The following is a 25578-nucleotide window of genomic DNA, read 5'->3' as shown; positions in this document are numbered from 1 at the left end:
TGCCGGAGATTTATTTTGGTTCTGAGTCATGCCCGCCCATCTGCCATCTGTGGGATGCTGGACAAACCAGATCGAGCTGAGAGCATCTTCTTGAGAGCCGGATTTTGGAATCATAGAGTTTGTTCTATGTTCTGCATCTGTGAAGGTTGAATTGGTGATGCATCAATCTTTTTTTGACGGCATCAACCAAACCTCGAGAGCTATTCCATCAACATGTTTGAGCTTCAAGTCTCTCTCATGGTGCCTGCAACCACGTTCAAGCGACAGCCGAATCCCCCAAAACCCAGCTGCATTCCCCTCATGCAGCAATTATTTACTTATACGTACCACCAATTACCACATCTCTGCAACTATTTCCGAATCTCGCAACTGCTGCCCTAGCCCATGGCGTCATGCGCCTCCGTATAGCGAGCTTGCGGGGTCTCGCACTTTGATGCTTAGCTATCGCATACCGACAAACCCATTGAAGGCTGGATGACACAATGCGTACTGTAGCTAGTAGTCCTGTCACGCAACTTTAATTCCTGGGCCCTGGATTTCTATATAGATCGCGCTGTTGCACGTCACATCTCTTCATTGTCCTTGTTTCCATTATCTCAACTTTAATCTTATACCCCCAGACTTTGTAAATAAATCATCATCAATACATATTTGCTGCCATCATGCCTCTTCCAGGAGCTTCCGGATCAGAGTATGTCACTGCTCACATTCTCACCTCTAACCTCACCACCTCATCGCCAACACAACTTTTCTTTTTCACATTCAATCTCTTGCTAACTCTTTACCCTCCAGCCTCTCTGAGCTCGCAACCCACCTCCTCAAACAAGGCCCCAACAAGGTCCTCCCCACGCCTCGCCGCATCCGCATCGTCTTCAACCACGTCGTCATCGTCGACACCACCAGCGCCGCCCTCGTCTGGGAGCACGATTATTACCCCCATTACTACGTCCCTGAATCCGAGATCAAGAACGCCACCCTCAAAGATGTCCAGCCCGTCAAAGGCGAGGCCGATGCCTCCGCTCGAGTCGCCGTCGCTGAACTCACCGTCGCCGGGAAAGACGGCATCCCTACAAAGACGACAAACCGGGTTGTGAGATTCGATAGCAGCTGGGGAGAACTCGCAGGACTGGTGAGGATAGAGTTTGCAGCAGCAGGTGAGTTTTGCTTCACATCTTCTCTCCTTTCTCCTCTTAATCATTATCCTCTATATACTAATATTTATATCTGTCAAAAAAGACACCTGGCTCGAAGAAGACCTCCCCATCTACGGCCACCCCAAAGACCCCTTCAAGCGCATCGACATCCTCCCCTCCACCCGCCCCATCGAGGTCCGCATCGCCGGCAAGACTGTCGCAAAGGCCTCCTTCGCGAACCACCTCCACGAGACCGGCCTCAGGGTCCGCTACTATCTACCTCTCGGCGCCGTCGATCCCGCCATCCTCCGCCCTAGCACAACTACCACTTACTGTCCTTATAAGGGAACTGCCGAGTACTACGACGTTGTTCTTGATGGAAAGGAGTACAAGGACATTATTTGGTACTATAAGTCGACTATTCATGAGAGTGCGGCTATTGCTGGACTTGTATCGTTTTATAATGAAAAGGTGGAAATCTTTTTGGATGGCAAGAAGGTGGAGTAAATTGATGATGTGATTTGCTTCACATTGATGGGAGATATAAATCACTTTACTCGATTACGATCTAACGACTTCAAGATGGGATATTGGTTAAAAAGTAATGACAATATGAGGCTGGGGAAGAAGGAGAACAGATGCTGCCATGACCTCAGATTGCAACGTCTACAAACTCAGAATGAAGCATTGCAGTTTAATATCCTTCTCTAGAAATTTATTTATATTACAAGTACAAGTAACCCATTTTCTCATATTCGCCATCATCGTGTATACCCAAACCATTACCCGTAGAAAATACCACGCAGGAAAAGGACGCTATATCTATTACATGACCAAGCGCTCAATGTCACATCATATCCTCTGCGTTCATACTCACATTCACCATCGTCGACTAACAGCCGTCTTCTTCACATACAGTTGCAACCTATTTCCAGCACCACAGTATTCTGTAGAGTTTCCAGGACACAACATATTACACTCGTCAACCGTCACAGTCTTGCCCGGCGTAGAGTCTTCCCAGCCCGCGAGATTCAAAGTGTCGCCACACCAACACTCTTGGCCATACTCGACACCAGCGTACTTGTACTGCGCACAATGAGAAAAGCAGACCTGAGGTGTCATGGTCGTATCATTATTGTAAGCTTGATTGTCCATCAGCTTGCCCGCCGAAGGCTCTGCGAAACATCCATAAAAGGTAAAGTTCTTGTTGCCCTGGAAGATCACGGGATCTGTAACAGCAGTAGGCATTGTCGGGGTGCTAGATGGTTCAATAGGCGACGTTGGACTGCTAGATGGTGATGCAGTTGTTGTAGCATTCGACAAGAGCTTGTATAGTTCGAGTCTAGATCCAGCGCCGCAGAATTCATTGTCATTACCGGCGCAAAGGAACGAGCAGTCATCTTGATTGGTGGCCTTTTGGCTGCCTTCCTTCAAGACATCACCACAGTAGCACTCTCTACCATACTCGGTTCCAAAGTAAGTGAAGCCTTTGCAGAAATCGGCGCAAGACTCGAGTGTCATCGAGTCGTTAGCATACATCTGAGCAATGATGACTCGATCATTAGGCGGCTCCTCCCAGCATCCCTGGTATGTGTAACCTCTGACTGATTTCTTGATCGCAGGGCCAGTAGGAGTTGCAATAGACGTAGTTGATGAAGTAGCAGAGGCAGTGGTTGCAGGCACAGTAGTTGCGGGCACAGAGGTTGTGGTGGCCAGCTTCTTGAGCTGGTACACATTGAGCCTGTTCGGACCACCACAAAACTCTGTCGAGTTGCCGTTACAAGTCATGCTGCAGTCCTCAATAGGTGCGGGAACGGATCCCTTGCCAAATGAATTATCACACCAGCATTCTCCGCCATACTCAAGGCCAGCATAAGTGTAGTCGTCTGCCTTGCACGCATGTAGACAGTCTGCGACCGTCTGGTTGGCTGTCTCGATGAAATTGGCAAGAGCTCGAGCGTCTGTCGCTTCGGTATAACATCCAATGCTTTTGTAGCCATCTTGCCCAGGATTAACAACCGGACCAGTAGGCGTCGGACTGCCAGAGGAAAAGCTCGTTGTAGTTGCAATCGCCGTGGTGCTCTCATCTGAAGGAGAAGTAGTTGTGCTTTCATCTGGGGGCGAAGTAGTGGTACTTTCGACCGGGGGAGAAGTGATGGTGGCTGTACCAATAGTGGTAGAAGCTGTCGTGGACACAGCAGCAGTGTCGAGTTTATACACGTTGAGACGATTCGGGCCGCCACAATATTCGGTAGAATTGTCATTGCAAGTCATAGCACAATCCGCGACGGGAGCAGGAACGGCTCCATCGCCAAAGGAATCACCGCACCAGCACTACAACACAAAGTTAGCAAACTCATCATTGAAACCGGTGCTATGCAAATTACTCACCTCGCCCCCATATTCAACACCGGCATAAGTGTAATGACCAACTTTACAGGCATCAACACATTGAGCCACAGTCCGCTTATCAGTGTCCACTTCATGAGGGAGAGCACGCGCGTCGGTGGCTTCAGTGTAGCATCCAACGCTAGCATAGCCATCAACGCCGGGATTCACAACAGGGCCTCCGGTTGGTGGTGGAGGATTCGTTGAGCCATCTCCCGGTTGAAGGGCATCGGCAAAAACAGAGATATACGCCGCAGTGCCATCGCCATTTCCACCGCACACCTGATTGATATCTCCACCGCAGTAGTAATTACAGTTAGAGTCGTCCACCTTGAGATTTGGAATGGTGTTGCCTCCCCAGCACTCTGTATGGTATTGAGTGCCACAGTAGGCATAATTCTTATCAGCGCATGCAGAGACACACATGGCGTTGGTGCTGTCATCACTTCCGTAAAGCTGGTTGGAAAGCTGGCGGCCTGGGTTGTTCTCCTTGTAGCATCCAATATATCGGTATCGACTCTGGTCGCTGTTGGGCAACAGAGGGGGAGCTTGCTCTGACACAGCCTGACAAAAGAACTGTATAAACTGCTTTCCAAGGTTCGGGTCATTGGTGTTCAAAGTCCATTGTGCAGTGCCGTTGTAAGGATCGACATCCCACTGGGATTTAGGGACGGTACAGGTGAGGGTGGCGTTCGCACTCTCTCCTGGAGCCAAGGATGTTCCCTCTGCAAGGTCTACCTGATTAAGGGCTCGAACGAGGCCGGCGACGCCAAAAGGTGGCTTTGAAACGGTAAGAGACAGGTTGACACCGCCCTTTGTTGCATTGTTGGTAATGCGGAACTTGAGCGAGCGGCCGTTGTTCTGGGTAACATTTCCAAACGTAAAGGGAGTGCCATTGACATATTTTGTCCAACCAGACTCATCAGGGGTCTGAAACTCGAGCAGTGCAACGGCAGCAGGGCCGGAAGAACCAGCGATAGAAACCGTTTGGTTGCCACCGTTGGATACAAACGTGACAAAGCCAGAGAAAGTACCACTCTCAGAGCCATCAAACTGAATTTGGATAGCAGCACTCGATTGAGGTCCGAGAGAAGTAGGCATCTTTTGGAAAGCAAACTTGCCGACTGTCAAATTGCCCGAACCATTCCATGTTTGCCAAGGGCCAGAGGAACTAGTTGATGAATACTGAACACTCTGGATAGTCAGAGGTCCATTTCCAAGATTGTTGAGTATCAGGGTTTCCGTGACGCCGCCGGGGTCTTGCCCAGTAACAACACCCTGGAAAGTAATCGTGGTTGGGGCGGCAGACAGTAGAGGGCCGGGGCTTTGGCCAGTTCCAGTCAGTCGGGCGTGGGTATTGGGGCTGTAGCCACCAACACCATTCGTAGTGTTAACAACAATATCGTTTGAAATGAGTCCGACAACTGTAGGGCTGAACTTGGCTTGAATAGTAAAAGAGTTACCTTCTGCTAATTGGAGAGGTGTGTTGGGAAGACCGGATATGCTAAAGTCTTTGGAGGAGTCGAGCCCAACACCAGTAACAGTAACGTCAACCAGGGCCGTGCATTCAACAGACTGGGAAGCGCTGGATGTTTTCAGATCGACATTGCCAAAGGCAACAGGAGATGTGCAGTTGAGGGGTGCGTTAACGGGCGATCCGAAACCGTAGAAGAGGCCCTGGTTGGTGCCAACATACACAATGGCATCTCCAAAGACAGGTCGAGTGAACTTCATGACGCCAGGGATGTTGAATGAATTGATCATGTTGAGCAAGCCATTCTTGGGGACGGCGTCGTAGATGCGGAGATTCAAACCTTGAACATCTGTCACCCAGAGAAGACCAGTTCCTGGCTGGCCGTTGAGGGACGTGGTGGTTCCATGGCTGACGCCGAGGATGTAGGCATTCGTTTCGGGAGTCGTGGCAACTTTGGTAAACGAAGGAACGCCATCAGTACATGAAAACTTGAAGATATTGGACGGGTGTTGAATAACGTTGATGTAGATGTAGCCGCCTTCTAGAGGATAGACACCTGCGCCAGCGTAGACGGAGTTGTCGTTCTGGTAGACTTGAATAGCATCATCCAGATTGTTGGGCCCGTTTCTGTAGCCACCCAAATTATCCAAATTTAGCCAGTATGTCTTGCCGCTTTTGCCAGTAACGACACCGATGCGCTTTACATCACCACAGGCGAATTCGTTTGGCAGGATCTCGAGAGGACTGGTGCCGAGATCTTTATCAGCGCCGTCCAAAGCCTGTTTCTCCCAGGGCATGAAGAAATCTACCAGACTCAGAGAACCATTCGAGTTGATTGCCATGTGAACAGCGGCCTCTTCCAACGACGTGGGAGGATTGAAGCCCTTAACGGGAACGTTGGCTAGTTGGGATGCGTAGCCATTTCCAGTCGCGTACCAAATAGAGCCAGCGTCGTCAGAGGCAATGCCTCCGCCAGACATCCAAACGCCAGCACCTTTAATATCGTTTGCAACGCCCTTGCCTTCCATGGCATAGTGCTCAACCACTTCGCCAGTAGTCTTGTCCCAGCCCATGATCCAGCCGGTGAAATTGTACTGGACGCAATGTGACGCAAAACCACCGTAGATAAACTGGCCACTGTGAAGCAACGCGGTTCGTTGGAGATGAATCCCACCAGTGAACATTCGCAAGTCGTTGTTGCGAGCAATGATACCATCAAGAGGAACTGGAAAGTTGGGCCTCTCGCTGAGATCATTGGCGTCTAACGCGTGAAAAAAGTATCGGGCAGCATCACGACCCTGAGGTACGCCCAATGCGGTTTGGTCGACATATGTCTTTGAGGTATAGTAGATGGTATCGGTATCAGGATCAATCACACCCGTTGCCGTGATTCCAATGTTGGGGTTGATGTCAACACATCCATCGAGGTCTGCAGCCAAGAAAGGGATGTGAAGATTCCTAGAGGCCACAATGTCGCCCGTCTTTGCGTCGAGCTTGTAAACATTGTTCTGTTGTGTGGCCACATACACATACTGCTTAGTCCCGCCACTGGGCGTATAGACGAGAGGCTGAGAAAAGATTTGTTCGGCAGAACCGGCATAGGTGCCAGGAAGTCGAGTTTGGAACAATTGGCCAAATGAGGAACTCCCGACGACGGAGGGATCCATGTTGTGGTTGCTGCTTGCACATTAGCTGCTGCACGGATTCAATACGAATGAGGGAGTTCTCTTACGTTTGGTATCCAGTTCTGGAATTGTCACCACCCCAAGTGATGGTATCGGTCGAAGCCAGGCCTTTGGCCAGGCCGACAAAGGCCGTGATGAACAGCACAGCCAGCCCCATTGCTGCAAGTCTCAACGATAGGACAAGAAGATGTTGATGGCTAGCAGCAAGCAAAGCAGGGGATACTCGCTCCTCTTAAGGAAACGGAACGATCGATAACCAAGCCGTCCATGGATATTTCAGCGCCAAGCAGTCGATACCGGCTTTCGGGTCACCAAAAGCTGAACCACGCTGCCTGACCAGGGGATGAGAAGGCGAAAAGGTCCATCGAGCCGCAGGGTCTATACTTGGCATCTTGCCATCTTATCCGGTCCCCTGCTTTGCACCTTTGCCAGTGGAGACGCGGCTCGACGATGCTGGCAATATTGGAAGCGTTAGCCATCGGTGCGACGTAGACGGCAGACCTTGACGGCAGACCCTCTCAGCAGAGGCAACCCGAAGCCAGCTGGAAACATTGAACGCACGAGCCCAATCTCAATCCCACTCTCGCCGTGTGCCGGTCCATCTGGATATGATAACGAGCCAGGGGATTCGGCAAGTCTCCGCGGCGTGTGGATATTCGAGGTCGAGGGCTGGCTTCCGGGGAGCAAAAGAAGAAGAGAACGTGCGTGGGCTAAACCAAACACTGGAGAGGACATCGGGACCTTTGCAAGCCGCCAGGAACAGAGCAGTAGCCGCATACAGCCTGGCGTCAGGCCTGTCAGTGCTCAAGCCAGGCTCTAATCAGAGCCATCCGCGCTCTAATAGCGGGTGCCTGACAGCATCAACCCCTGCAAGCTCGGTGGCGCATGCGGCACAAAGGTGCCAGGCATTTGGGTTAATGCAGCATGGACATTAAATCGATCTCGGGGGTCCAAGACATTTGATGCTGTAGACATGCAGTAGAGCCGCATGTATGCCAAGTTGTTTCTGTAGAGAACAATGGAAGGATGAATCATGGACGCCGCTGTGTGAGACAATGAACTACAGGCAGACGAATAGGTGATAGTAATGGCAGGGCAAGACAGATAACATCCATGTACATGAGTGGATGTAATCAAGACGCAAAGAGTTCGTGCCAGGGGGGTCCCACAGTGGACAAAGAAGCATGTTTAGATGCATCATTCAGGTTCGCCGATCCGTCCTTTGTACAAGCCAGTCTAGGTTTATCACGCGTCTACATATCTAATACTGTACAGTTCTATTCCAGGACTTCATACAAACACAATGCTTGAAAGGTTCCTTGCACTAGAAACATGAACATTACTGTGGACCGAAAAAGGACGGGAAGTATCGCGATTTCAGCTTCTTCCCGCTCCCCCGGCACTCCCAAACGCCTCACCAGGATTAATTTCCACCGCCGTTCACACAATCAGTCAGCAATCAATATTTGGCGGCACAATCAATAGCCGCCATCCCGCACATACTGCTTCCTCTTCAGCTCTACCGCAAGTTTGCCATTGAGGCGTCCTGCATATGCCGATAACTCTGTCTTAGACACGATACACAACAGCAATCTCGCCCTTGGGATTCCCAGCTGAGGCTGCTTGCGCCCCCAACGTGCCGCTGCCAAATTTGGTAGCCAAGGTCTGGAATCTCTCAATTTAGGAATATTGAATGCAGGTCCGTGTATGCAACTGGGTCACACTTTTCCGACGATATCTCTCTCAATAGCTTTTCCGCCCTGGAAGCACGCAGGTGAGATTGCAGACCCCTGCCTCAACCTGGGCCCAGGTGGTCGGAACATTGTTATCATGGCTTTTATTGGTGGCGCGCAGGATATTGCTGACCATGGATTCTCTCATCTTTTTCCGGCAAAAGAGAGGAGTATCGTGATCCGGCGCTCAGCACAGACAACCAGCACGGTTCAAATCTTTTTTATGTTACACATACTCCATGCCCCAACTGAGCAGCTGAACAGCTTTGGATGACAGCAATGGCTGAACTGAAAGCAAAGAAGAGTCTAGACACCCGGCTAAAAACAGAAACACGGGAACATTGATCAATTGCAATCCCGCTCGCTTCCCAATTTAATTCCCGGTGGCAATGGCAGGTCTTGGCTACGTCAAAACCGATATCGCTTACCATCTTATAGGGTATGTCCGTATCGATCAAGTGCGGTAGCATTCATGGGAAATATCTTCGTATCAGCAACCACATTCGAATATATTGGTGGCGAAATGGAACATAAATGGAACATAGACATTCACCTGCCGCATCTAGCCCCATTGCTGCCACAATCAAATATGTCCCTTGCGATTATCATGAAGATAAACGAAACGCATTCACTCCCTAGTATTACAAAGAGTTCACATTTGACCTTGGAAATATTTATAATAATAATGAATCCATAGCGTAACCTCCAAGAATCATAAGAATATGAAACGCCTGAATTCCGGCGTCACTTTCTCTCACTTTCTCGTACAATGCCAATTTACTGCTCACCTATTTCTCCGAGCACTTCTTCCTAACTTTTTGCCATCCATACCATCGTACACCAGTTTAGGAATGCTTTTAATAGCAGGGGAAACGTACTTCCACTAACAGCATTTAATTCTATTCATTATGTACTGTTCTTTAATTAAAGCCCGCGTGATAAGAAAATTTAACCTATGGAGAATCCATTTATAAATTTGATGAATGGAGAGCAGCTGTGCAGACCACTATCAAGGCACCGATAGACAATAGTGAAGTGATCTCCCATACCGTAGCTAACAGGACAAACGATTAGGCCATTGTAATAAATTGTGTAATGGAACCAGGTCTGATTCAAAGGATCGATATGTTGCAAAACACCAGGTCGTAACAAACATAAGTATAACTTCACAAGCTTGTAACCACTAAAGTACCTGTACTCAGTACTACCCTTATTATTTGAACTACCCGAGCTTGGTACTAAGTACCTAGGTACTAATTATTCCACGTTATCCATTTCTTTGAGCAATCTCCTCAATGCGTTTTTGCATTTCTCGGACCAAATTATTTCGGAGAGCTTCACTTGCTCATTCGATGTTGCCGTTGTTAGGTACTTTGTAGATCGGGAGGAGACTACTGTCTGACGGTGATCTTCTTGGATATTCACGCGGAGTTCTTCTTGCAGATACCGGCGGAACTTTTTGCCGAACCAAATATCGGCACGGAGGAATTTATGATCCTTAGAGGTCACGGAGAGGTTAGAAAACAAGTGACTCATAGCTTTCTTAGTATGCAGTCTCTCCTCTGGCGTTGAGTTCGTGCTGCCAGTGTTGGTAGCATGGTCGCAGTATAAGAGCAAACCAGCGAGGCCAGCAGCCAGCGCTGTGGCAAGCGAACTGCCAGATTCATACCAACTCGAAACTCCATCTTGACGCTTCCACTGAAATGGTAAATTTTTTCCTGGAAGAAGATAATCGTACTGCTCGGGTACCCAGGTGCATTTATCACCCAATGCCGTAGCAGCGCCAATACGGATGCACTCCGCTGTCTTCGCTGGATAATAGTTGTCACTCGAAGTACTTCCATGGTCGCTAGTGGAGCAGAACATAAGAATATTATTGTTCTTCGCATCGTTGATAGCACTGTCGAGCAAGGCAATATCGCTGGCGTCGGCCGTGGTACCATCAATTGTCCAGCTCATAGAGATAATGTCCACCTTACAAGCAACGGCCCACCTGACCGCCTGATTTAGAATAATGTTAGTTTAGTCTCTATTTCCAATTGTCCTTGGATGGGGCCTACCTCTGCAGCTGACGCCATTGTAATCTGTCGAGTTGAATCTGAGCGACTAGGGCGCTCGTCAAGGCGAGCTACATATAACCGGCACGATGGGCAGATCTGGCAGATAAGATCAGCCATCATAGTTCCATGTTGTCCAGATGGAACATAATATGCGTTCATAAGGTCAGAAGAGCTCGCGTACGGACAGAACGACTTTCCTCCCGCGATCTGTCCAACGAGAAACTCCAGTGATGCGTCCACACCATCATCAATAATTGCGATCTTGATTGGTGCTATTCCTTCCCTTTCTTTCCGGGGGATATTTCTCATAAACCGTGAAAATTCTTTAACCTGACTTATCCATTGAACCTCCCTTGAGTGTATGTGAGCTCTACTACCAGGCCATAGAATGGGTGGATAGCACTTACTGTTGCTCGGATATCTCATCATTCTTAAAGTCGGCGGCAAAACTCACATTTCCATCATCCAAATGATATTCTACAGATATCTTCTTCTCTTTGGCATTCGAATCAAAAGCCTGAACCTTCTTTATGAATTCGTTAATGTATGATGTCCTTCTATCTCCTTCCTGACCCTTATTAAATGTCAGTAACAAGCCACTGCGTTCTCGTTCATTCTATGGCGTACTTACTTTAGCAATGAAGAGGCGAACATGTTCAAGCTGTTTTAACTTAGTGCAAGTTCGAGACTTTGCTTGCCTTGGAATTGAAGAAGAGGTGTCTTACGTTTTTAAACTTCTGTCGATTTCCCAAGCCATCAGAGCTAGCCCAACCCATCAATACAGCGCTATTGCAAGATGAATACAAGGATATATGGCGAGACTCAGTTGTCGAATTTGCAATCACGTTAGTGCACAAATCGACTTTTTTCCAGTCCCAAATCTCGACGTTAAAGCCCTCCAAAGCCTTTTCAATGGCAGCATCACTGTGACATGGGCTTCCGTAATCGATCACTGAGACTTTAATAATCCTCTTCACGTTGTTATTTCGTAGCCACTGAAAAACTGCCCTAAGATCGTTCGAATCTTGTCGACCACTTAGCTGGCTGGAACAAGCAAGTGTTAATTCTCTTTCTGTTGTCTCAACACTCTTTATTAAGAGGACATACCTGGATTCCCGGTTTTGCTCGTCTGTATCTGCACTATGATCCTCAAGGGCTAGTTTTGGAAGTGCAACATATTTTAGGATGCTTTCAAATCGTAGGTGTTTCCCCAGGCGGCTCAGAAAGGCATTTGATATCGTCGGGTTCCTTAACCCTGCAAGGTCGAAGTCGATGTGACGTTCTGAATCCATTAGCTGCGATGATTATCTTCAGGCAAACTGATAACTCGGTACCTACCATCCCCGGGTTGGTAGAGACATCTTGCAATCTTGTCACGGTCAAAGTGGCGCAGACAATGATATCTGATTGTATCTGCCACCGGGTCACCAATAACGACACTGCGCATGGCCTCTTCTTCAGTCAAGCCACTATTATCAACATGGATGTTATCCTTTTTGAGTATGCCAATCAACTCATCCCAGGCTTCCCCAAGCCTAGCAACCCTTTCTTGATAAGGTGTCTCTCGGACCTCAATAGGCCCCCTATCGGTGCGGCTTAAACTCTCTAGGGAGTCCTGGGCTAGTTCGATCAACAACTTGACGATATCTACCTGAGAGATAGACTTCAACTTTTGATTCTCCTCTATAAGCTGAAGAATAAGCTGTACAACGGACTCGCGAGGAATATGGTGAATCGATCTCTCCGATTTCGCGAGAGAATTATTGTTACTACCGTCTGTAGTAGATCCGTTGTCTTGGCTGGCAATCATCAACGGCTGTATAGGAGCGCTGTCATCTTTGCTTCTTCGTTTAATAACGCACTGCTGTTTCCATTCGTCGTATGATCTCTTAATACCGGAGTACTCTCCAATATCAGCTTCTGCCAGTAGTACTTTGTCCATGGAAAGTCCGTTGAGATGGAATACTTTGCGCACAGCAATGTGAAACGGAGTTTCACTCTCCTTTCCAGATTTACCCGAGCCGTTCCAGACTGGGAGTGTCAGTTCAAAGCATCTTCTGGCTATACTGACGACCATTGGTGATTCAGCCATAATAGCCGCTTGTATATAGTTCCTGCGGGACCTGGTCTGTGCTAACACAGTCTTCGCATTTTTCAGGGCATCAAACTCGACGACAGCTTGTATAAAAGAATGATTCCTTTTAAATAAAGCTCGATGGAGAGGAAATTCCTTTTTGTCTTGGATCTTACCCTCGAGTAAGGCGGAATGGTCAACCAGAATCCATCGCAGAAAACTTGTGAGCTTCTCACTGGTCCAATAATCTGATGATTTATCATGTGGTGAACTGCAGCTGGCAAGGACATGAAGAATATTTCCAGGTTCGGGAATGGCCTTTCGATCTTCTTGTTTTTTGAAGGTTTCCTTATATTTGTTGTAGAATCTTTCGACCACTGTTGATTTCGGCTCGCTGAAATTTATATCTGATTTCACGATCTCATCAATAATCGTCTCAGATTTTATTTCAACTTCGTCTTCTATGTCTATCACCATTTTTGGAACGGCGTAAAACTCATCGTCACTACCCTGGTCGATTTTGTCCCTGTTCCTATTCGTCATTTTGGGAAGTTCACAAGGCCTGGTATATATTGCCTGTATCCTGCAATCTGAGGCAATCAGTTGCTCTCTCGAAGATATACAAATTTATCGACCTGTTAATTAGAGAGGTTTGGTAGGAATAATGGAAGCAGTCAATATTTGCTCGCTTTCATGGCGTTGTAGAAGGTAGAAGTAAGAAATGATGGTGGGGTTATTGAGAAAGCAAGGCCATGAACTCGAAATGACGAAACCGTTCCCCCCAAAAAGCTACTGTTTTGGGGGTTCGAAACAGCGAATAGCAAAAGTCAGTATACCTTTGCAGTATTTGGAGGGTAAATGTCACGTTACATTAAGATAACACCGAACTCCTATCGCAAGGCTCGCAAGGCTCGCAAGGCTGCTGGAGGAGACGTGGGGGGAGGGGGGCGCGGAGTTGAAATCTTTGACAAATCTCCTGATCCAACACCATACACTGGCACTCCTATTTCTTGAAGCTGTGTCGCTACCCTTCGTCCGTATTCTATCCAATTTATTCTCAATTTTCCACATCATCATGGAAGAATTTATCATTGACCTGGTTCAAGTTGCCGATGTTGATGCTGATGGTACATACCATGCCAGAGATGACAAGGGGAAACGATTTCCACAGCTGCTTGTGGATGATGGTACCAAAACGCAAGTGAAAGGAAAAATTATGACAGCCGTTCATGGAACCCTGAAAGAGGGTGGCGATCCTGCATCTCTCCTTATCTTCGAATTCAACGTCACTAGCTTTAATGGACGTCGTTTTAAGAAGGCTACTATCACTATAACATTTGAAGACGGCAAGGGTACTTCTGCAAATGACCCAGAGGTGTACGACCTCTCTCCAGTTGGTTTATATACGCTCAACAAGGTAACGAATTCGAAGGACATCACCCATGCAATAGATGCAGCCATTAACGCCAATCCCATCTCTGCTGTGGGTGGAACCCTTGGCTATCACTGGACAATGAGTCAAACGACACACGAAACACACTCCGCGATGCTCAACGGCTTGTCAAGAAGGTTTAAGTCATATGGTGAGGAGACAACAGCGATGTGGGTGATGACTGAAGATCCGGTGGAGCGTGCTGGCATCCCAAGTTTCCTGAGAACCGTCGTTATTCTTCGACATGATAAAGATGAGTGCGGAGAATTTAGATTTTCGCTTGAAATTGATGTTGCGGAGAATAAAACATTATTCTACGGTAAATCTAAGCCGTCAAGGATGATAAAGCCGCTTGTTTTGGACCCAAACATCATCGCAACTACTCAAGCGGAGGGCATAGATATCAAGGAGTTGGGGGCCCTTTCGTTAGATAGCGAGACTATAGTAAGATTTGCAAGATCTTTAACTGTTTAGTTGGCAATACAAGACCTTGACATAACTACTGAAACTATGTAGTATCAACATAAGACTATACAACCTTATACATACATGTTGGTATCACATAAGCAGCTTACAAAACTCAGCATGTTAATAGGTAATATTGGTACAAGGTAAAACGCTGCTCTAGATAATACTCGATATTCCATACGTAATTATCTAGCATACTGCCTTGCACTATTGTATATAAGATTACATACAGGCTTTTTTAGCCAATGCCGTGTCCAAGATTAAATTACGTATTCCTTCATTAAAATAAACGTGTGGTAACATCATGCAGCCCAGGGTTACGTGACGTGGGGGCACAAGTATGTGTTATTGGGGGCCACAAGGCTGGGATCTTATCAGTATAGACATATATGGCAGTGAGCGCAGGTATTCCTATTTGTAGATGCCAACCAAGACCTCTACTACCTTTGAATAGCCCAATATCACAAATATGTCAAATGTTACTCACGAAGTTGGTACTATGGACGAATTGTGGTGAGTAAAATGAGCCAGGTTCTCTACCTTATTTATACTAAATTTAATTACTAGCTTCATAGTTGTCGATGGACTGACCAATACGGTGACATCTCCAGAGAAAATGCCTTCAATCAAGCGGTATCTACAAAAATGTTTTCCGCAAAGTCACTATCATCCCTTTGACCCCTTCACGGGGACTCAACAACTAAAAGATAAGGACAACATCTTGGATGTAGGAGGCATAAGCTTGATTGAAAATATCACTCAATGTCTGGAGTGCTCTGCGGCTTATCAAGGCTGCCAGGGGGGAGGCAGTTTATCATACAATTATCGTCCTATTGTTTTTATCGGACATGACGTTGGTGGATCTGTTATCAAAAGGGCGCTCGTCCTAGCAAACGAAAATCCATCATACCGACGGATCTCCCAGGCTACGGTAGCTATCGTATTTTTCGGTGGTCTTCATCAGACAACAAAGATGTATCCCTGGGAGCGGCAGATTATAAGCTTACTGGATATTACCGAAAGGAATATTCGGACAATTTTCCCAAATATACAAACTCTACCGGCAGCTTTAACTAGCGTTTTGCAGAGCTTTACCGGAATATCAGGCTCGTATGCCATTTTCAACGTATACGAAAAGTCAGATAGCCCTGTAGGCATCCAGAATATCTAGTATTGATGTACAGGCTTTTAACTTTGATACAGACCATTCCGAAGGAATCTGCAACTTCCAATTCGCCTGTGTTACAACAGTTCGGATGTCAGCGATCCCATACTGAGCTCCTGCATCTGCCAGATGAAGCAGACCCAACGGCAGAATGGTTACTCCAGAAATTAACTTTTCTAACTAACAAGAACTCTTGTGAGTTTCCAATAGAATATCAGGAAATATAATGGCTAACTCATGACTTCTAGCAATAAATGATGCGTATCATGCATTTATTCGCTATCTGACACAGATAGAACCAATGCTCCATCAGCTTGATAACAGACCGTTCCCTCCAGCATCACTAGATTGGATTTCTGAACTCGACAGCTTTAAAGAATGGAATTTAGCTCCTGGTATTGGCTTCCTTCACATTTCTGGCCCTCCAGGTTCCGGAACTACGATTCTCATAACTAGTATCTTTTGGCTTCTCAGCAGTTCAAGACCAGCAACAGATATATGCTATCTCAACTTCTCGTTCAATAGACAGGATATTCTGGCTTCTTCTATGGAAAATTTAGTCCTGTCTCTTATTCGTCAGCTTCTCTCTGGACAGCCTGGTCTATTTAAACACGCACAGCGCCTCTGCACCTGGATTATGCAGAAAAGATGCATCAATCTCGAAATCTTATGGGCTTTGTTCGAGTCTTTACTGTCCCATATTGGAAAAAAGCCAGTTCTCCTAGCAATAAGAGCTATTCAAGATTGCAATTCATTTGATGGAGACGCTGTAATTATCAGACGCCTCCAAGCTCTTCAACATATCCCTAATCTAGATTTGAAAGTCGTTGTAACAAGTGAAAAGTCTGACTGGGCTCTGCCTTTCTCTCAGAGTTTCCACAGTATTCATACAGAAAAGCTCGATATCATGATCAGGATGTTAAGAGGCCTGGTAAAACATCGGATACAACGTCTACTCAATACTAGGCCTGCATGGAGTGGCCTCGAAGAGATCATTAGCGAGAGATTCTGGGACCGACAGCCAGACTATAACTTGGCCATGGCGAAGGTCCAAGAGCTCGAAACAGAAGCCCGCACTATTCTCTCAACCAAAACAGCAATCACAAATATACTCGAGGGTTTTCCATCTGATGCCAATACATTGTTTCGGCGTATAGGAGAGAAGATTCCAGCGGAATCTTGGGACTGGCTTCAAGAGGCGCTCCGTTGGGTGATTTTCGCTCTACGGCCACTAACCAGCCAGGAGCTGGCCGCTGCAGTCGCTTTCAATCTATATAATAGCAACACGAACAAAAATATGTCTTTGAAAGAAGTCGAGAATAGAATCCTCTCTGACTTGCCTGAGGATATTAATCGCATCGTGGGCTATTGGGTTAAAGTCAGCGGGGGCAGGGTGGAGATAACGAATTCAGCCCTGAAGTCATTCTTGGTCAATACTTTTATACAAGACGGACATGAAATGCATTTGAATATGCTAAAAAAATGTCTTGGGTATTTGAAATGGGTCAGATTCGCGGTATCAGCCGATGGTGAAGAAGGCAGGAAGGGTATCGAGCCCGGTTCTATCAATCATCCTGCCTGTGCTTTCCTGGAATATGCGGCCTTTTACTGGCACCTACATTTCAGAATGGCAGAATACCTTGACCGTCAGTGCATTGATATAGTGGATTCTTTCCTCGAAGACCTGGAACAACTTGAGTTCTGGTCTAGCATCATACGTCGTCGTCTCCCTGTTGGCTCAAGTCTCGACTTCTTAGGGTCTCCTCTCAAGATATCAGCTGCCTTTGGCCTGATTCCTCTAGTCGAAAAATTCATGCAAAGTTCCCAATATTTAAGCGAGACTGAAAAGATCTATCTACTGGCGGAAGCGATGGATCTGGCCCTTGAACGAGGGCATGTTTACGTGGCATCAGAACTTTGTGACAAAATCCGAGATTCAGGCTCGACGCCCCAACTACATAAAATGGCGGAGAAGGGATACATTGAATTGCTTGGAAACCTTCTCAAAAATGACTTCATTCAACATTCTATCGACGATCTAGATGCGCTAGGATACTCTCCGCTATTTTACGCTGCTCAGTTTGGACAAAAGGAAGCTGTGGACATCTTACTACGCCATGGGGCGCAGCCAAATCTTAGGACCGACGACGGATTTTCAGCACTCCATCTTACGGCCAAGATCGGACATGTAGAGATTGCTAGACTGCTTGTTGATAATGGCGCAGACTACACACTTCGCAACACAGTGGGATATAATCCCTTGCAATTAGCCTCAGAGGGCGGATTCGTCGATTTGGTCATTTTTCTACTTCCCCTTTATAATAGAGAAGCCGACGAACCCGGGAAGACTACAACGCCTCTCCATCTTGCTGCTAGGCATGGACATACCTTGACATGCGCTTATCTTATTCAAAACGGTGCCTCGATAAAGAGTCTAGATGAAGAGAGCCTAACACCGGTTCACTTAGCTGTGTTGGGAAATTTTGGGGACACTGTCAGGATTCTGGTCGAGTCTGCATCTGCCGTTCCCAGCACATCCGACATTAGCGACATTGACAAGGAGGAAGAAGAAACACTTTCAACCACTAGTTCAAAGCTCGAGGTCTTGTACGATAACAAAGGATCACTGTCGCCACTGCAGCTAGCCGCCAAAAAAGACTTTGTTGATATTTTGGTGCTACTCCTTGAATACTCATATTTCGATTCGGATGCCTTGTACGACTGCAAAGAAGCAATCGGGCAAGCAGCCCAGGAAGGTCACTGGGAATCGTTGAAAGCACTCCTTGAGCATACAGGCGCTCAAATGAACCTGGTAGATACCAAGGGAGATTCCGCTCTTCACATAGCTTGCAAGAACAATCATGTCACACTAGTCAATAGGCTCCTCGAATCTGGAAAATATGATGCCAATTTTCGAGATAATGCCGGGTTGGGCTCTTTACACATCGCGTCACAAGAGGGGCATGTCCAGGTTGCTATGGTATTGCTTGATAAGTGGACTACGGTGGGTTATGAAACAAACAAAGGAGACAAGGCGATCCATTTTGCGGCCAAAAATGGGCATCTTGACGTAGTAAAAGCTCTTCAGCAGGTTAAAGATATGAGCTTGGAGCAGGACCATGCTGGAAACACACCTGTACTGATTGCTGCCATGGCGGGCTACGATTCTGTTGTGAATGAGCTCTTATCTACATCCAGGAGCAACGAAAGATCCTCAACGCTGCTCTGGGGAGACTCCTTCCCACTCCATAAAGCAGCATTGAATGGGAATAAAGAACTGAGCCGCATCTTACTTAGTCATGGATACGAAGTTAACTTCCCTAATTCTGATGGCGAAACCGCGCTACACGTGGCTGCTAAGATTGAGTCTGTGGATATGCTCAACTTTCTTATACGAAGTGGTGCCATTCTGTCAACCAAGAATAACAATGGCGAGACGGCGCTTTGCCTAGCAGTCAAATTAGGAAATATGAAAGCAAGCAGGACCATTCTCGAAGCCATCTCAGAAGAGAATAAGGATTTCGTCGATTTTCCAGACGAGGAAGGCAATACACCGCTCTACTACGCATGTGCTAGCAACCACAAAGATATCGTCGAGTTGCTCCTCAAAACGACCGCTAATCCGAGCAAGAGATGTTCAGCAGGCTGGACACCACTGTTCAAGTCAGTCGCTGTGGGGGGCCTCGAAACCACCGAACTATTATTGAAGTATGGTGCTGATCATAGTATCAAAAGTAATAATCAGTTAACGGTCATCATCCAGGCAGCAGAACTTGGAGATGCAAACGTTATGCGTCTTTTGATAAACAATGGCGCCAGTGTCAACGTTTTAAACTCAAATGGATCTTCAGCCCTACATCGTGCAGCTCAAAATGGTCATTTGGAATGCATTAAGTTGCTCGTTGAGGCAGGGGCAGACCTCAACGTTCAAAAGAACAATGGTTTGGCACCGCTACACTTCGCTGTCGTCAATTCTTTCAACGAGGTTGTCGAGTATTTTATCAAATGCAATGCCAATGTCAATATTGACAGCAGTATCGTGGGTACTCCGCTCCAAGTGGCCATGACCTTTAAATTCGAGCCTGCGAGCCCGCTTATCGAAATGCTTATATCAGCTAACGCCACGATGACTTTGGGCACTGATCAGCTATCGAGACTATCCGAGGACGCTTTCCTCTTCGCACTCCGACACCCTTCCGCGTTTATTATTGAACTACCGGGCGAAGTCTTGCAGCTTGCCATTACTTCACGCTATACTAAGGGTGCACTGATGTTAATTGAATCCAATATTGGCATCAACGATATTGGGGGTAAGTATCACACTGCACTCCAGGCTGCAGCGGCAACGCAGTCTATGGATATAATCGAAAAATTGCTGGAGAAGCAGGCTTGCCCAAACACATTCGGAGGGCAATACGGCTCGGCCTTGAGCGCAGCGATAGAGAAGGACGACACAAAGGCAGTCGAGCTTCTTCTAGAGAAGGGCGCTATACCCAATATTGAGCATAACAAGACCTTGGCAATTCATCGTGCCGTAATGCGCGGCTCAGCGGAGATTGTGAAGGCGATGTTAGACAACGGGGTAGATTCATCCGTACGAGATAGGAATGGCCGCTCCCTGCTATCCTACGCGATGTACAACCGCAGCACAGCCATTGTAAAATATCTTCTTGATCGACCTGATACTCCGATCCATGCTGTTGATCTTAGTTTGCGAACACCATTAATGACAGCGGTTATGTTGGGGTGGGACGATGTTGTGAAGCGGTTACTAGAAATGGGTGTGGATCCGAATGCAGCAGATTCGGAAGGAAAGACGCCGTTAATGAGAGCTGTAAATTCTCGTTTACTGAATCTCAATCTCATTCAGACCCTTCTAGAATACAAAGCAGATCCGTCATTGAAAGACTGCCGTGGTAGGGGCACCTTATATTGGGCGTGCCTAGGAGGAGGCGATGGAAGAGATACTCTGGTTGAAGAAATGATTCTTCCTCGCCTTATGAAAGAAGAGAAGTTGTCCCTCCGCGGCGAGCTTGCTTTCCATGCGATCTCCTCTCTTACTTCAGAAAACACGCCATCCAAGCAGCAGGCGATTCTGGATATTCTTTTGCACAGTGATGCAATTTTCGACCTCAAAGAGAGAGACGGTGATGGCTGGACGGCAATTTATACGGCAACGCGCTTCGGATTAGCTGCGGTTGAAGAAACACTTGTGCAAGCGATGATCCTTCAAAATATTTCTTGGCAGTCGGGGGAGTTAAAGAGGCCAGGAGCGTGGCACCGACAGGACAAGGCGCCTTGCCTACAGGTTTCTGAAGACGGACTGTCTGTTTCGGTTGGGGGTGAGTTAGTGTTCCATCTCTACCGTGATATCAGCTTCTATGACCCCCATTTCGAAATCATTTATAGACAGAACTAATTCCAGCATTTTACAGAGGCCCCTCCGGACCCCAATAATACGCAGGAGCCTCGAGCGCTAATCCGTGCTGATCATTGTATGCCAGGCGATGGAGTCTATTACTTTGAAGTGACGATTTGTGAAGACACTGACAAGAAGTACGGACTAGCCTCTTGTAGCTTTACATGGTAGCTAATCATTCGATTTATAGGTATTTTGGAATTGGCTTCTGCGAGGGACACGCCCCACTAGACAGAATGGTTGGTTGGGATCCCGGCTCTTGGGGATTTCACGGAGATGATGGCAATACCTTTACGTACGACGTGTTCGTTAGCGGCAACAAGCTTGACGAACCATACGGAGAGGGTGATACAATTGGATGTGGCGTTAATTTTAACAAGGGGGTAGCATTTTTTACTAAGAATGGTATACTATTAGGTGAGTAGGTAGTGTTGCCTGGACTCACAGAAGTCAAGTGTGTCAGGCTGCTAGGCAGCGGGATAACAGCTAATATTTCATTATCAACAAATGTAGGATCTGTATTCCGCGGCATCAAGGGTAAAATATACCCCGCGATTAGCTTTCAGAGCGAACAACCAGGAGGGTCAATTACTGCAAATTTTGGCCCAAACGGGTTCACTTATACAAACTGGGAATCTGACAACAATTTAATAGAACATTCACTGGTGGGAAAGCGAACTGACTCTGATGATGGTGATCATCCAGATTTCGAAAAGGAGTTTAGTGGTGCTATAGTGTAGTACAGCATTAAAGCTTAGCGGATAGGAAATACTAATGATAGGTTACATGAAGAATTCAGAAAACATGCAACATAAATTTATTTAATATAGATAGGACTGATTTACTTAAAATTCAATTGGACTATAATTAACTAGGAATACATAGGCGGTCACAATGCTGTTCAATGCTGTCATCAGAGTTCATCAGATTTATTACAGTAACTAGAGTGACCAAGAACATACTCAGCAAGACGAAGACTGGTATTAATGTCGTGATACTCCTCTGAATTTCCTCTTCTTTCTCCACACTCTTGGATGTGTGCTCACTAGGCTTCTCGAACACATTGTTGGCAGTTTTGGTAGTTGTTGGCTTAGTACCTTGACCTGTTCTGATGTCATTGGAGATGGTGGATCACGACCTGACATTTCAAATGAAAGTCGACACCTCCCTCATTTTAGATCTGGAAAGGCAATATGTGTTTTAGTGTGTTATAGATAGGTTGAGGGTCAATAATTAAGAGGCATTTGGATTTGATAGCCCAGAGAATCACGCGTGTTTATGCACATATGAACTCGGAGACATTTACAGAAGCTGACAAATGATTTCCAACACTGTTGCATAAAACACAACCTCGGGGTTCATTTGATGTCCATACTATTTGCCCTTGGTCGAAGAGAGAGTTCTCCGCCTGTATCGATCACATTGACGGTAGCTTTCACAAAGGATTCCGGAGCCTAGCGGCCGAAAGCAGGGGTTAAGCAACCGAACCATTCAACTGTCAGATCGACTTACCCGCCCGACCCAAATCGTATTGTCCGAGTATCCACTTTCTACAGCAGCGAGATGTGTTGGTTGCTTTAAACTACGAGAATCCTTCTAGTATTGGTAATCTGCTCGGAACTCGGACTCGCTAAGAATACCGACTTGTCCATCTTGACTACATCAATTCGTGCCCTCTAAAACATCAATTATTAGGTTTGTGTAAGGGGAAGGAAGAATAGTATATATTCACGTAGACTTCGTTAAGTTTTGCTATATCTTCGACCAAGCAAGGCCGCCGCAACCACTCAGTGTTACCCGTCAGCTTACCCATCCCTCAATCAATTGACTTTACCCCCAAATTTTATACACAATGCCTGAGCATGTGCTAGTAATTGGAGCTACTGGCAACATTGGTGTAGCTGCCGTTAAAGGTGCTCTGAACTCTGGGCGTCAGGTCTTGGCCATCGTTCGTAACCAAACCTCAGCTGAGAAACTCTACAAACACGTCGGGTCATCTGAGGGCATTCAAGTTATTGAAACAGATGTCACGTCTGACACAGGGATTAAAAGTGTTGTTGACCAGGTCAAGGCCGGTAAACTACCAGCCTTCCAACATGTGTACACATGCGGTTAGTTATTCTTCTTTTGCTATGTAATCTGGAATTTCCGTTTTGCTAATACCGGTTGTCTCGTTTAGTTGGCGGTGAATACACCAATGTTCCTCTGAAAAGCATTACTACTGAGAGGCTCCGTAAAAACATGAACATGTCCCTAGAGGCCAACTTCTGTGAGATCCCCTATTCGTTTTGCTTCAAAGTTCAAGGTCAATCTTCTAATATACTCGAAACTACAGTTGCGTACCGAGACACCATCGAGTATTTACAGGAACAAAACCACCCCGACAGCACATGGACCATCTGCACGGGCTCACAGGGAGACATGGCCATCTTTGCGCTGCCAGCCATAACACAGGGCCCCTTATTCTCCATGGCCACGGCAGCCGCTCGCGAGAACGAGAAAACTAATGTGCGCGTGAACGAGGTGTACCTTATGTTCCGGGTCGAAGTGGATGAAGATGCTGCACAGCATGGTGTCACAAGCGCCTCCGAGTTTGCCGCCGTCTATGAGGGTATCCTTTCTAATCCCGAGATTCGCAGCTCGCGTGTGCGTGTTGCTTCTCCGGCTGACATCAAGGACCTAAAGTGGGCCAAGAAATTCTAAGACGGTTGAGTTTCTTTCCATTGGAAAGTCAATCGCGTTAAGCGAAGTATCAAAATTTTCTATACGCTCTAAAGCACCCATGCACCTAGCTAAAGTATCCATCTGAAATAATGTTGAGTTATTATGCATCGCATGCAAGAGGTCAGCCCCACCGTATTAATCCGTATCATGGATTGTGAAGTGGCTCAATCCTCCGTTTACTCATATGGTCGTATTTGTTCATCAGTCCATTCCCAAAAAGCCTTGGATGTCCCCAGGCCACCATTGCTCGCTTCTTCGGAGGCCTTTTTCAGATCACCTCGTATACTCAAGAACCGCCCCCATGGCCCAACTATGACTATCAGCTTGTGTAATCATGTTTAGGAAGGACGGATAAACTTACCCCAATCACCACTGCGGTCCATTGTGACAGCTGGCGATAATCCAGCAAACAATTCCGTATAAGCGCCATATTTGGGCGGATGCAAGACAAACGTCTTGAGGAACTTCGCAGCAACCGCTCCTTGGGTTCTCCACAGCTCTGAATCGAGATTACCTGGGTTCAAGGCGATGCTTACAACGCCTTTGTCCATGAAACGCTTCGCCATTTCAACGGCATGCAGGTAATTACCAGCTTTACTGAGAGCATAGCTTGTAAAGTCACTCATCTCTACCCGCTTGCCAATCGTTTTCATGTCGACGCCTCCTTTGGGGACGGCCGGTGTCTCTGCGGCGGATGAGGCAACCCATACTACACGTACGGTTCCGGGTTTCTCTGACTTGGCTGTCTCAACGAGGATAGGTGATAGAAGTTTGGTGAAGAAGTAGGTGCCGATATTATTCACTCCTAGTTGAAGCTCGTAGCCTTGCTTTGTAACTGATCCTTTGCCTGGATTCATAACGCCAGCATTGTTGAAAAGAACGTGCAGCTTGGATTCCCTGCCGAGGAACTTCTGAGCTGAGGCTGGGATTGTGGTCAAATCTGCGAGGTCGAGCTGCAAGAATGCTAGCTTGCCACTGGACTGCGGTGAAGACGTTTCAATTTCGTTGATGGCAGCCAAGGCTCTTTCTTCTGAGCGAGCAGCGATGTATACGCTGGCATTTTTGGCATAGAGGATTTTGGCGAGTTCTTTGCCAACACCGGTGTTGGCGCCGGTTATGAGGTACACCTACGATGGTGAGCATGAGCCTATGCCTTGGATGTGAAAGAATTTTACCTTTCCATGGAGGTCTGATAGTTCTGTTTCGACAAAGGATGGCTTTGGTGGGTAGACCTGCGATACTTGGTCGATCAAGTGGTCAAACATTGTGCCGTGTTTTCTTGTGTCTTTTGATGAGTCTCGTTGGCGATGTAAAATATTCTCTGATTGAAAGTCAGGATTGACGTGGACAGAGTTTGTCTATTTATACGAGTTGGTGGTCATGAGGCTGAATATAAGTCGTCATACATACATTATAGCATGCAGAGTCACAACACAGCCAAAAGGGGCCATATAGTGGCGAACGCGAATAGTAAACGCGCCAATGGTCCGACGTCATTAGTTCAGCCTGGCGGTCGACAGTATTGAATCCTGCCTCGGGTTGTGGGTTCCGGCTCATGCAATACCCTTGTCGCGATCGCGCCACATATCGCAAGCGAATGCGAGTGTAGCCACACTAAGACTCTCTGCGACTCGGAGATTGCGCTAATCGTAATAAGTCGTCCGAATGCCGAAATATATGTGCTCTGTGACCTCTTCAGGAACCGGGCGTCGGGTAGTTAAGATTTCCAGTGGACCGGAGACGGGTGGTCGAGAGTTCCTGACATCGTAATTCTTTGTGTCTTTGAGAACAATGGATGGTAAGGAGTTGTAAGACTGAACACA

General features: G+C 46.9%; 6 protein-coding genes across 6 annotated transcripts; 3 read left to right on the top strand and 3 right to left on the bottom strand.

Annotated features, from left to right (window-relative positions):
* Nucleotides 1-561: 561 nt before the first annotated feature.
* On the top strand, nt 562-1860 carry V8C40DRAFT_237250 (DUF427 domain-containing protein). Its single transcript, XM_083214209.1, has 3 exons — nt 562-691; nt 793-1154; nt 1237-1860. The coding sequence occupies exons 1-3, from the start codon at nt 663-665 to the stop codon at nt 1638-1640; spliced, it is 795 nt and encodes a 264-aa protein (XP_083076159.1). The 5' UTR covers nt 562-662; the 3' UTR covers nt 1641-1860.
* Nucleotides 1861-1928: 68 nt separating this feature from the next.
* V8C40DRAFT_159811 (WSC domain-containing protein) lies at nt 1929-6994 on the bottom strand. Its single transcript, XM_083211436.1, has 3 exons — nt 6728-6994; nt 3525-6672; nt 1929-3467 (listed from the first exon to the last, which is right to left on the bottom strand). The coding sequence occupies exons 1-3, from the start codon at nt 6835-6837 to the stop codon at nt 2013-2015; spliced, it is 4713 nt and encodes a 1570-aa protein (XP_083076158.1). The 5' UTR covers nt 6838-6994; the 3' UTR covers nt 1929-2012.
* Nucleotides 6995-9595: 2601 nt separating this feature from the next.
* V8C40DRAFT_159755 (uncharacterized protein) lies at nt 9596-13336 on the bottom strand. The gene is made up of 7 exons (XM_083211435.1): nt 11812-13336; nt 11581-11755; nt 11199-11517; nt 11105-11134; nt 10881-11047; nt 10474-10825; nt 9596-10414 (listed from the first exon to the last, which is right to left on the bottom strand). The coding sequence occupies exons 1-7, from the start codon at nt 13088-13090 to the stop codon at nt 9671-9673; spliced, it is 3066 nt and encodes a 1021-aa protein (XP_083076157.1). The 5' UTR covers nt 13091-13336; the 3' UTR covers nt 9596-9670.
* A 286-nt stretch (nt 13337-13622) lies between these two features.
* V8C40DRAFT_285243 (ankyrin repeat-containing domain protein) lies at nt 13623-21771 on the top strand (the record flags this gene model as incomplete). The annotated part of the gene is made up of 8 exons (XM_083222326.1): nt 13623-14423; nt 14902-14960; nt 15015-15597; nt 15651-15807; nt 15861-20954; nt 21048-21168; nt 21222-21448; nt 21545-21771. The coding sequence occupies 8 exons, from the start codon at nt 13623-13625 to the stop codon at nt 21769-21771; spliced, it is 7269 nt and encodes a 2422-aa protein (XP_083076156.1).
* A 1003-nt stretch (nt 21772-22774) lies between these two features.
* V8C40DRAFT_159731 (uncharacterized protein) lies at nt 22775-23914 on the top strand. The gene is made up of 3 exons (XM_083211434.1): nt 22775-23142; nt 23211-23300; nt 23367-23914. The coding sequence occupies exons 1-3, from the start codon at nt 22884-22886 to the stop codon at nt 23732-23734; spliced, it is 717 nt and encodes a 238-aa protein (XP_083076155.1). The 5' UTR covers nt 22775-22883; the 3' UTR covers nt 23735-23914.
* V8C40DRAFT_237242 (uncharacterized protein) lies at nt 23723-25204 on the bottom strand. Its single transcript, XM_083214208.1, has 3 exons — nt 24931-25204; nt 24117-24882; nt 23723-24065 (listed from the first exon to the last, which is right to left on the bottom strand). Exons 1-3 carry the CDS (start codon nt 25018-25020, stop codon nt 23932-23934), a joined length of 990 nt encoding a protein of 329 aa, XP_083076154.1. The 5' UTR covers nt 25021-25204; the 3' UTR covers nt 23723-23931.
* Nucleotides 25205-25578: the final 374 nt, after the last annotated feature.

Source organism: Trichoderma camerunense, assembly GCF_050948025.1.
Source record: "Trichoderma camerunense strain CBS 138272 chromosome Unknown V8C40scaffold_4, whole genome shotgun sequence".
Lineage (NCBI taxonomy): Eukaryota > Fungi > Ascomycota > Sordariomycetes > Hypocreales > Hypocreaceae > Trichoderma > Trichoderma camerunense.
This window is presented reverse-complemented; position numbering and strand designations above follow the sequence as displayed.